This window comes from Lycium ferocissimum, chromosome 1 (genome assembly GCF_029784015.1).
Source record: "Lycium ferocissimum isolate CSIRO_LF1 chromosome 1, AGI_CSIRO_Lferr_CH_V1, whole genome shotgun sequence".
NCBI lineage: Eukaryota > Viridiplantae > Streptophyta > Magnoliopsida > Solanales > Solanaceae > Lycium > Lycium ferocissimum.
In genome coordinates, this window is record NC_081342.1 from 1,188,487 (window position 1) to 1,200,474 (window position 11,988).

The following is an 11,988-nucleotide window of genomic DNA, read 5'->3' on the forward strand; positions in this document are numbered from 1 at the left end:
TGATCTAGCATACTAACTTATCGGTCCGAAGTGACCAAGTTTCCTCCTAACAAAAGTACGGTCCAAAGATAGTGTCAATTTAAAGATCCGCTCTTGCGAATTTTTTTTAAAATTTCTGATTTAGAGCGTGGTTCGAAAAGAACCTTTTCTGGAGTACTTTAGATACGCAAATTTGAAAGATAGCTTGCAAATATGAGGATCTCGAGCAAATTTAAAGACCACCCCAAACGAAGGGCACTCCGCGCAAAAAAATGTTTATTTTTCTTTTGAAAAACAACATATGCTCCTAGTTCTACAAAATAATCTCCAACTACCTCGGTCCTAAACAAGTAAGGGGGTCAGCTCTACAAAATGATCTCCACTTAACAAATTTTATAAGGAAAATCAAAATCATAATACAAGAATTCTAGTAAAATTATCAAACGACACTTTAGAAATCTCGGAAACTCATTTTAGGGTCTTGTTGTTTGCTGTTGCCCCGTCCTCTTCCCCTTCCTCTACCTCGTCCTCTCCTTCCATGCCTAGAAAACGATCTTCCATGTTTCATTTCCACGAGAGAATGCAGCAGCTCGTCGCAAAGAATACATCCCTTATGGAGTGTAGCACCATCTTTTAAGGGCGTCGTTTTCTTGTTAAAATCGACTTCTATGATAGTTGAGTCGCATTCCGGACACTTATCCTGAGTGGTAGAAATCCGATGAGCACCTTCAGGCAAGGAAACAAGGCAATTGCACATGTTGCAATAAAGCCTCCATTTTGGAGCGCTGACTGGGTCGAGAACAAGTGTACCGCTGCATTCCGGGCAGGCACAAACGCCTTGTGCAATCACGGAATGCGGGCATGTCGTGTGTGGACAGAGGAAGCAAGGCATTCCAACTCCCTTTCCCAACTTGGAAGAATCTCCAGTTTTTGGAGCGCCAAAAAGTGTATCGATGCCTTCAAACGGGGGACAGTTGTAGCAATAAGGACAGAGCGGGAATGACTTGCCTTCTGGACCAGGCATGCTACATAGTAACAGCTCGAAATTATCAAGCGGGCAAGTAAGCTCCTTGTACAGCTGAAAAAGTAAAACAGGTTCTACGTTTAGCCCAAAAATTTAGGTACGAGATCATACAATTAGTGCTAATAGAAAGAGAAACTGCCAACTTCTCAAATTTCACCATAAAAGGGCATATTCTACTGGGGCTGGAAGTAACTTTATAATAATAAAATATTTACCTTGACTGTACCCTTCTGAGGTACGTAATAAACTTCCTCACATGTACCACAGTACAGTCGAGCTGGCTGAGTAGATATGTATTTCATATATCGCAAGCATTTGCCACATTTGCTGAGTAGACGTCCAGAGTCGGAGAGTGGAGAAAATTGTGCTTCAAATAATGCGTCCATGTTTTCAATCTACGTGAAGCCAGACGCCAGGTTCAGTGGATAATTAGCATTAGAATTAGATAATACAAATTAAAGAAAGAAAGCAAGCTGCAAAGTGCCATCAACCATACGTAAGAGAGATCATGTAGAACCATAAAAATAGAGACAGAGCTCAATATCTTATACCTGCTCAACAAAATAACTGAACTTCCTTTTGAATTGTTCTAGTACGTGCTGCACAACCATTGAATGATCTGCTTGACCTTTAGCTACCAAAGTAATCTGGTGCCCAATGAAGCTCCGAATGTCAGGCAAACAGAGATCAGAATCTATGCATTGGTACCCTCTTATCAAGCTGATACCCAGAGGAGTTGGAACCAATCGTCGCCCAGCTTGTACCTGCAGTTCGAATTGGCCAAACTCAGAAGTCTAATTTCTAGTAGAAGATTGTTTCACGTCAAAGGAATGAGAAAATGACAAAAGTAGTCCCTTATATTTGAGGGTAGGTTCAAAATAGTCCTTTAACTATGCACTTAACAGTTTCAGTCCTTTAAGTTTGCCAAAAGTTGACACTTTTAGGACCAAAACTGCTAAGTGCATACTTCAGGGGCAATTTTGAACCTACCATTAAACGTAAGGGACCATTTTTGTCACTCTCTCAAAGGAACCATAACAGAAAGCAATAGAGAGGACAATCTACAACAGCAAAACAGAAAACAATCTGTGTATAGCAAAACCTGGACATAGTTGCGTTCGCATATGTTGTTAATATGCACAGAGATTGACGCATCTGTTCCAATACCGTGTTTCTCCATCAAAGAGATCAGCTCACTTTCGCTGAGGTAATCTGGAGGCGAAGTATTCCCCTAAAAGTTCCAAAGCAAAACCAAGACATAGCTGCGTTTAGTCAGTTATTCTGTTTGCTAATACAGCATGTCTAGTCAACTTACAGCAAAAGAAAGAATAAGTGTCAGGTAAAATGGATACTGAAGATTCATATAACCGATCCCAACTAGCTTGGGATTGAGGTGTAGTTGTAACATCTTAAACCAAAAGAACCAATTAATGGGACAATAAATACTACTGAAGTACAAAGACCATCACTTTACTCCAAAGCCGAACAGCAAATGACTTCAATTAGACAGATTATGTGATACCTCATCTAGTTCAACTTTAGAAATCTTGATTTTCTCTCCTACAGCAAACTCAGGAAGATTCTTCTCACTAATAGCCAGCCATGGCATAATAGAGGTGAATCCTTTGACTGTGGCAAGCTGCCCAACGCACTGAAATTGCTCTCCACCACTTTCAAATTCAATTTTTATCCTGAGAAGATACCAAAATTTACATATGACTTAACTTCTCATCCAGAAAATAAGAATCTTGAAAGACAAGCAACAGTCCTCTATACTTGGCACGTACTCTGCTAGTAACAAGAAAAGAAAAACACTAAAAACAAGATTTTGAATCTGGATCTATAATATGAATACATAAAAGAGCTGTTTGACATGATCAGGGAAGAAATCAGGATTAGAGTTACCCAAGTTGTAAGTTAGTTTTAAAAATATGTAAATAAGCCCAAAGCAAGAGGAGTTACGAATAGCCTGTTTGGCCGAGCTTTTCCAACGCCAAAAGTGTTTTTTTTTTTTTTCAAAGTTGAGGTGTTTGGCCAACTTATAGGAGAAGAAAAAGCGATTTTGATAGAAGCAGAAGCTGGAAAAAAGTAGCTTCTTTCGAAAAGTACTTTTTAAAAGTTTGGTCAAACACTAATTGCTGCTCAAAAGTGTTTTTCAAATTGATTAGCCAAACACAAACTGCTTCTCCGCAAAAGTATTTTTTTGAAGAACACTTTTCAAAATAAGTTGATTTTAGAAGCTTGACCAAACAAGCTATAAGACGTTCATCAAAAGATAAAGATTCAACCTTCTATATTTGCAATCTGGAGAGAGAGTTCCCAGAAAATGCTGGCAGATGTACTGATAAAGTTTCCATGCATCATTCCCCAAACTATCCTCACTAGCTGAACGCATCGGAGTTATTGGAGGATGATCGCCTGCATCAGTTCCTGCCTTTGGTTTATTATAACTTTCAGTTAAAAGCTTTTGCGCGTAATTCCCAAATACAGGATTATGCACCAATGCTCCCAGTGTTCCTCTGAAGTCAAAAGAAGAAGGATATGCTGTGCTTTCTGTACGTGGATAGCTGAAAGAACGGAAAATAAGAAATAAGCCAAAAAGAAAAAGGACGATTTTGTAAACTGCATTGGAAGTTTCAAGAAGTAAAACTTTTCAATGTGTTTGTCATACTTGTTCAATGTGATTCTCTTTTTAGCATACAATTCATAAAGATGTAACTTAGTTTATGGATAGGATAGGTGCTCATTGAGCTCGGTTGTACCAATTTAAAAACCCAAAAACCCATAGGAAGCCACTGGGGCAGAATTTTTTGAGAGGACCTCAAAAAATTCCTTTACAATTCGGCGCAAGAGTCAGCCGACCCAAACCTTCAACTGGGGCAGAAAAGTTTTTGAACATATAAAATCTCGGTACCTTGTCTGATTTGTTAATTTTTAATTCTCTCTACAAAGGATTGCATCCCTTGGTGAGTTCTAATGAGTTTTATCTTACCAATCAAACATCATCAAAATACTCTTCTATCAATCAGTCAAAGCTGAGGTTTTGTTAATAAAAGAAAGAAGGAAACGTGCACCAAGCTAGTGCAAAAATACAGCAAAAAGAAGAGAAAAACATGTGAAGACTTAAGTACCCTCTCTTCATTAGTCCCGTAAGGGGATGTCACAAATGTTTTCCGTAGCCACTCTAAGGAAAGAAGAACGCTACAGTCAGAAAACAGAGAGGAAAATCTGATAAAACCTTGAGTGTACAAACGCTCAGCCAATTGCATAGTCAACTGGGGACCAAAGCCCAGTGCACTTGAAGCTACCTGGAAATTGTCAAAAAAAAAAAAAAAAAAAAAAAAAGAACCTGAAGGTTTAAATCCAATGACTGTACAAAAAAATACATTTAAATCATAAAAAGAATCAGGTAAAGTTCATAGTTTTATTGGACTTCTGAGTACGAGGTTTTAGAAAGATTATAAAATATTGACCCATATACGTGAATATATAAATAATTGAACTTCATTTCTTGAACACATAGAGGGTATCAAAGAAAAGTTACCCCACACATTTCACTTTCAGAAAAGCCAAGACAGCTATAACCACATCTGAAGTTGTGTAGCTGGTGAATTCTTTGAGTACTGATGACTACTTTGGCAAACTTAGTTTTATATATTTGGTTCAATATGTCCGTAAAGAATCTTAGTTCACTTCTTTCCTGAAAACTTTTAATAATATAAATGCTTCCTACCTTGTTAATAGTGTGTTTTAATGATGCCGCCGCACCCGCGTCGGATCCTTAAAAAATGTATTACTTTTGGAGGACCTGACAGATGCCTGGCAGCATTTTTGAGGGATCCGAGCAGCATAGAATAAAATACATCAATCAAGAAAACTGAGGCAATTTTGTTGTCTTTTGGCATAACCAAATACAAAGTCAGAAATCTAAGGATCTCTCAATAGATCGGAATCCCAAGTAGAAAAATTGGTAGAAAGCCAAAATTACCAACCTTCAGAAGATTTACTGTGTTTAGACCAGAAGGACGACCTTTGGATTCCTGCTTTTCTGATACACGAACAACTCTCATAGTACCATCCTCCATTATTATATTCCGGAACATTGCGGCAACCTATTGATTTAAAAGCTATTAGTAACAGAGGCACGGACTCGATACTTTTGGACAAGACCTCATGAAAGGTCAAATTAGGAGGAACTCACATCAGCATCGAACAACCTGTTTCGGTCCCATTCTAATTTGAGTTCATACCCCTTGTACATTATGTAAGGATGCAGCATCCAAAACTTTTCTGGCTTGAACATAGTGATTTGCAGGTATCGATCCACGCAGAACCCAAGCGTAGGAGTTTGACATGGCCCATAGCTGAAATTATAAATAGGAAATGTGTTCCATTCGGACTTGTTATAATTTTGATAATATGATGGTAAAGAGTAATTTGTAGAAGAAAAGAAGAAAGGGCAAGACAAGAAAATTGACATATAAAAGCAATTTTCTAAGACAGTTGAAGAATGGCCATATTATAGCAAGTCATAACTCAGACGGAAAAAACTTGTTTATAGAGAAAATAATAAAAATTGTCCCTTATGCCTGGGCAGATAAAAAAAAAAAATCTCTTAAATGTATCCATGAGCAGTTTTGGTCCTTTAAGTTCGCCAAAATTGAGCACTTTTGGTTTCTGAAATATTTATCGACTCCAGCTGTTAGATTTGACCGTAACCGTGAAATAAAAAAGGATTTAAAGAGAAACTCACATGTGGAGGTGCAATTTTTGCTATTTTTGGCCTATTTCTACAGCATGGTGCAGTTCTGGCGATTTGACGGGATTTTCCTAGTGTTTCTGGTAAATATTTTTATTTTACAAGTTTTTGTTAAATCTAACTGCCAGAATTTGTTAAATATTTGACGGAGACTAAAAGTGCTCAATTTTGGCAAAACTTAAAGAGCAAAATTGCTCATCAATATATTTAAAGGGCTTCCTTAAACCTATCCCAAATATAAGGGATCATTAGAGCAAAATTGCTCATCAATATATTTAAAGGGCTTTCTTAAACCTATCCCAAATATAAGGGATCATTTTTTGTCATTTTCTCATCGTTTTTAGAAAGAACTTATCCACCAGTACATAACATTTAAGTACAATTGAAGACTAGACAGATAGTAAACAACCACAGCAAAGAAGACAGAGAAAAAAAAAAAAAAAAAAAAAGAAGCCTAAAGACTGTATCATGCTTTGTCTAATACAACAACATAAAGCAAAAGTTCAGTTAAAATAATAAAGGTACAGTGTGATAGGCAAACAATAGGAAAAAGTGGAGAGAATTTACGAGATAACCCTTGCATCAAGATTGCCATATTTCCCATTGAAATAACTAGTCTGGAAACAGGTAAATGCAACTCCAACTTTCAAATCAATCTCTTGATGTGCATCTACAGCCAATGCCTCATCTCTGTTGGGTTCGGCAAGGCTATTCATTGCCTTCAGAATATCTTTTTCAGTAACAGAAGAGAATCAAGCACGGTATATTCTTCTGCCATCACTTTTGTGAAATCCAGTGCTCTCTATAACTGAACCAATAAGTATAAAAGCAAGAATAAAGAATTATGACAAAGAAAGTTTCCAAAAAAACAGAAGTAAAACAATCTAATAATGATTCAAAAGTTGACAATTGGAAGTTCTATCAAGTGATATCAGTGCAGTTCATCAATTTATCTACAAATAAAGTTCTAACACAGGTGCCAACTTTTTGAAGAAAGAGTCGTGTACCTCTCCACCCAGCACAAAAAGAGTAAAGGTGAGGGTATTTTTGGGATATATGTGATTCCTGAATTTGCACAAACAATACTTTTTATTGGTAGGTAGTAAAGTAAAAGGATTTATTCAATAGAGCACCAAGGAATTTGCATCAGTTCAAAGAACAAATCATAAAATGTATGGTTATGACATATCTGAATAAGAATGATTCAAAGTGGAGGTATGATTGCTTATCCAATTTCCTCTTACTATCTCTTCCTACTACTTATTAACTGGCTATGATTCAACTCCCTGTTCTAGCAAGCAGCAAACTCAACCTAGTCTCTCTATCCGTACTTTTTCCTCTCACATCTTTCTACTTCTTTCCTCTTCCCTGTCTTTACCACTAATAGCCTGTTAGGCCAAACTTCCAAAATCTTCTTATTTTGAAAAGTGTTTTTGTTAAAAGTGATTTTGAGAAAGTATTTTTGAAATGTAGCAGTTTGTGTTTGGCTAATCAATTTGAAAACAGTTTTGCTAATATTACAGCAGTATTTCATGCTTGACCAATGTTCCAAAAGTGCTTCAGGGAAAATGTACTTTTTTAGCTTCTGAAAAACAGCTTATGCCGGTACTACTCAAAAACACTTATTTTTTTCTCTAAAAGCTTGGCCAAACACTCCAACTTCCTAGAAAGCACTTTTTAAAATTTAAAAAAAAAAAAAAAAAAAAAAAAAAAACACACTTTTGGCTTCCAAAAGCTTGGCCAAACAGGCTATACATCTGTACCACATCAGTTAGGCAAACGATGTTTATCTCTCTATATTCTCATTCTCAGCTTATTTTTTTGGGATGGGCTTGAAAATAAGCAGTGTGTTATGTTTGCTCTCCATATGTCTAAGCCTAGTCTATCTATGAGTTTCACCATTGTAGCAAGTCTTTGCTTGCATTGAAATAATAATGACACGAACAAACAGTACCTTCAAAGCATATATTTTCTCCTTCACGATCACAGTCCAACCATAGTACCAAATGTGAGCAACCACGAGCTTCCTGGCTTAGATGCCTACAAATATGAGCCTTGTATCCGGAGGTCAGTCAGCATTTGCTATTTTAAACATGAGAACAAATAAAGATACAGATCATTGTAATATCTCATCTGAGGGAATTTTTAGTTGAGAAACTAGCATAAGTTTTAAGTTCATCCAAATATGTGAAGACGAATCAATGACCCAAATTTGTAAAAGGACAAATTGGAAAAAGATACAATCGTATCCACTTTTATGTCTATGATTCTGGCATTACTGGAAGGATAAGCAAGACAAATTTTCACCAACATGAGCAGCTTATATGCTTGAAACAAATGCACCCAGCTGCATAGAGATGGTCTTAGCCAAAAATATGATAACAGCTATTAAAAGGAAAAATCGCTGGTAATTTTAGTAGACAAGAACAAGGAAAAGTAGTACCTTTGGGTTTGTTTCCTTCTTAAGTACCGGTGCCTGCAAAAGGTCTGCAGGATTTGTATTTGTCCAATCTTGAAAAGCTGCTGGAAAATCTACGCTAGATTATCAGACACGGAAAATTCAGATTGAATACTAGAACTAACCAAGTAATTACGACTTTAAATATAAGGAAAGCAATTGCTGGCAGCTCAAGCAATGAACTTTTAATGATTGTTAATGATCTGGGATAAGAGGAAACCTGAAAACATGACCAATCACTGAAGTCACTTTATAATGTGCACGTGATCCTAGAAACATCGCGTCGAACTCATGGACTTCTGTACTACCTCTTCGTGTTGATATCTGGGGCAAATAAATAACAGAATTGCATGAACACCTTTTCTTTTATAATTGTAACATTCTATATATTAACAGGAATACTATACAAACTGTATAGTACCCCAAAATAAGGTAAAAATTACAGGTAAAAGGAAGCCTTCCTATCTATGTTTCTTCTTACATGCTGTCTAAAACATCAAAAATACCTTCAGCTTCTATTGAACGTTTCTGTTTACGCCAAAAAAATATGCTTCTATTTCGCGAATGTTAACAGTCCATCGAAGGGAATGAGGATAACCAACCAGTACAACATACAATTACCTAAAAGGTACTGCTCAACACATTTAAGTGAAGTACAAGAATCTCAAGCAGCATATCCACCAAATCGGTACTTTCCAAAGAGAATAACGACGTGAAAATAAGGGAGGAATCTAATGAACTGAAAACGGAAGCAATTACAGGAGCGCACAGAAAATAAATCTGCTTTATGCATTAAAATAGAGCTCAATCACAGTAGACAATTGAAAGTTGTTGATACTCCACATAACATTTTCAGAAACTAAAATGTACTCCCACCGTTTCAATTTGTTTTTTCTTACTTTCCTTTTTAATCTGTTTCAAAAAAAAAATATCACTTTCTATATTTAGTAACCCTATACATACAACATCCTGTATGGCATATTTAAGACCACAAGATTCAAAGGCCAGTTTGATACATATACACATCTTTAGTTTAAGACCACAAGATTCAAAAGTCTTCTTTATTTTCTTAAAATGCCGAGTCAAACTAAGACAAACAAATTGACACGGAGAGAGTATCCCGCATGACTCTAGTAAATCCTTTAAGGTAGATAAAGTGGGGGATCAGTTCCTGAAAAAGGTAATATGCACAATCTTTTCAGAATTGTGAAAGCACGAAAGATGCCACAACTCCAGCATTTGCACTAGTACTAGTTGTCAAAGTAGACTGTGAGCCGTGCACCATTACAATAGTTTCTCTAGCAAAATGATAAGTCTTTCTCTGATAAATATTGTAGTTGACGCCTGAGGAAACCATTAAATTCAATTTTCAAAATCATTCATTAACACAATGTTACAAACACACACCCTCTTTCCACACCTGAGGAAACCATTTAGTTCAATTCAAAATCATTCATTTTGAGACGTTTAACCCAATGTTGCAAACACACACCCTCTTTTCCTTGTTCTCTTTCTTCTTTTCCTCACAAGTACTTTTGTTTACTGTTAAATCCTTTAGAAAACAAGAATAATGGTAAATCCTTTAGAAAACAAGAATAATGACTATTCCACTTACTACCAGAAATTCAGAAAATGTACATTCCTACCATTGATATACTAAAGCCTCTATTATAGTATACATTCAAAAGCCCCAGAGAGTTGTCTTTCACTTCAGAAGAACAATCAATCAAAATGTATAGTCTTCGTGAAGAACAATCAATCAAAATGTATAGTCTTCCTGTCAGTCTTAAATTGAATCATAAAGACAAAGCATTAAGGGTCGTTTGGTTGGATTTTTGTTTCCTAATAGCATCCCGGAACTAATTATACCACAATTTCTGTATTATTCTTAGACCTCATTCAATGGGGGATAACAATCTCGGGATAAAACAATCAAATGACATAAATAGACTTATCCATAGCTCTTCCTCTAAAGTTCTTTAGAAAGATCAAGGTTAAACTGTTTTAATCCAATGAACCAAACATCCACAGAAAAACGTATATCCATTAAATTATTGGGATTCTTTCATTTATGCCCCTTCGGCCGAACTTAATTACCAGCAGTAGCCATAATATACAAAACTTATATACTGATATGTATCTTATACGTATAGTATATGAATAATGTATGTATAGTGTATGTATATTTAAGTATAAATATACAAAACCTAGACATTTGCTTGGTATTTTGTAAAGCAGATCACCCAAAGGTATTGGGCTGTAATTATCCCTTAAATAATTCCATTATTATCAATCCCCAAATGATAGTCCCCACACTATAATCCCAGTATAACTATCGTTTGCAAACCAAACGACCCTGAATTTTCTTCCTTGCTAAACTAGTCATGTATTTCCTTTCAAACTAACTATCCCACATTCAGCATATAAACAACTATGACTATCCAACAACTTACAAGCATAGAATTAGTGTAAAAAAACATTTCTTTATGAATGAAAATTCACATCAGATTTCCAAGATTAAAAAAGCAAAGGGAAATTTTCAAAAATATACAGCCTAACATAAAAAGATTACGCCACAGAGACATATTTTCAGCTTATACAATATTATACAACAACAACAACATATCTAGTGAAATCCTTGGGGAATATTATACAACATTATACCAGGGAAAAGCATTATACATAATGTATCAACCTTGTAATAAAAGTGTATAGTAGTGTATAAAAGGTGTTTATACACAGATATGGGCTAAAGTACCAGGGGAGAGCATTATACATAATGTATCAACCTTGTATTCAAGTGTATAAAAGGTGTTTATACACAAATATGGGCTAAAGTACCTGGGGAAAGCATTATACATAATGTATCAACCTTGTATGCAAGTGTTTAAATTTTATAATATTAGATTTTTAGCATTGAACCCATTATCTTTTTGAAGTTAGGGTTCATATCTACTATTTATTGCAATTTTAATAATTTTTTACACAAAATTTAGGCTCCGCTAAAGTTGGTTGTAAATATTTTCTCCCATATTAGTATAAAAGGTGTTTATATACAAATATGGGCTAAAGGGTGTAAATATTTTCTCCCAAGTAGACATACAGCATAGTTTTCCCACTTGTTACTTCTGAGAAGCAGAACTAAATCAAGGATCAACATAAAATTACACAAAGAAAAAGAAAAAAGATTTTGATAACCCATAAATAAATAAAAACTTACTTGAGCACCAGATAAACAGTGGCAATTGATAAAGCAATGCTAGGCTTCTCAGCTACCTGTAAATTAATGGAAGCAAAAACATTTAATTAATTTCAAGAATGGAAAAATACTAATAGTAATGATGAATTTAAGAGTAAATTAAGCAAAAGGAGTAGCAATTTGTCTTACCATGAGTACTTTTGGAGTCATTTTTGCAGAAAATTTCTCAACTTTGGAGTTTAACAAATGAAAATTTCTCAACTGTGTGTTAAAAGGGTCCGTACCTAACATAATGTTACATAGAATAGTAGGGTCCGTACTAAATATAACGTTACATAGAATAGTAGCCGTTGGAAAATTTTGTACAGTAATGTTTTATTTGCAACTTGAATTTAGCAGCAATGCTTTTTTTCGTTTCATTATTGTTCTTTATCCCAAGTTTGATTTTTTTGAAGTCTTTGAAATATTTGTTTAACTGTTGTTTTTTTTGAAGTCTTTGAAATATTTGTTTAACTGTTACTTCCTCCATCCCAAATTAATAGTCAATGCACCCAAAATAATTATCACTT

At 35.3% G+C, this 11,988-nt stretch overlaps 1 protein-coding gene across 8 annotated transcripts; it reads right to left on the reverse strand.

The window, feature by feature from the left end:
• Positions 1-260: 260 nt before the first annotated feature.
• On the reverse strand, positions 261-11,740 carry LOC132048083 (DNA topoisomerase 3-beta). Of its 8 annotated transcripts, none has more exons than XM_059439297.1 (16): positions 11,609-11,740; positions 11,441-11,496; positions 8,441-8,544; positions 8,206-8,299; positions 7,717-7,802; positions 6,770-6,827; positions 6,330-6,570; positions 5,205-5,367; positions 4,996-5,115; positions 4,232-4,311; positions 3,292-3,570; positions 2,526-2,694; positions 2,106-2,234; positions 1,555-1,767; positions 1,219-1,398; positions 261-1,057 (listed from the first exon to the last, which is right to left on the reverse strand). In XM_059439297.1, the coding sequence occupies exons 7-16, from the start codon at positions 6,476-6,478 to the stop codon at positions 431-433; spliced, it is 2,109 nt and encodes a 702-aa protein (XP_059295280.1). In that variant the 5' UTR covers positions 6,479-6,570; positions 6,770-6,827; positions 7,717-7,802; positions 8,206-8,299; positions 8,441-8,544; positions 11,441-11,496; positions 11,609-11,740; the 3' UTR covers positions 261-430. The 8 variants fall into 8 exon arrangements, with proteins under 8 accessions (XP_059295280.1, XP_059295082.1, XP_059295316.1 ...); XM_059439099.1 differs by having other exon boundaries at positions 7,717-7,816; XM_059439333.1 differs by lacking the exon at positions 6,770-6,827 and having other exon boundaries at positions 8,206-8,285.
• Between the last annotated feature and the right edge of the window lie 248 nt (positions 11,741-11,988).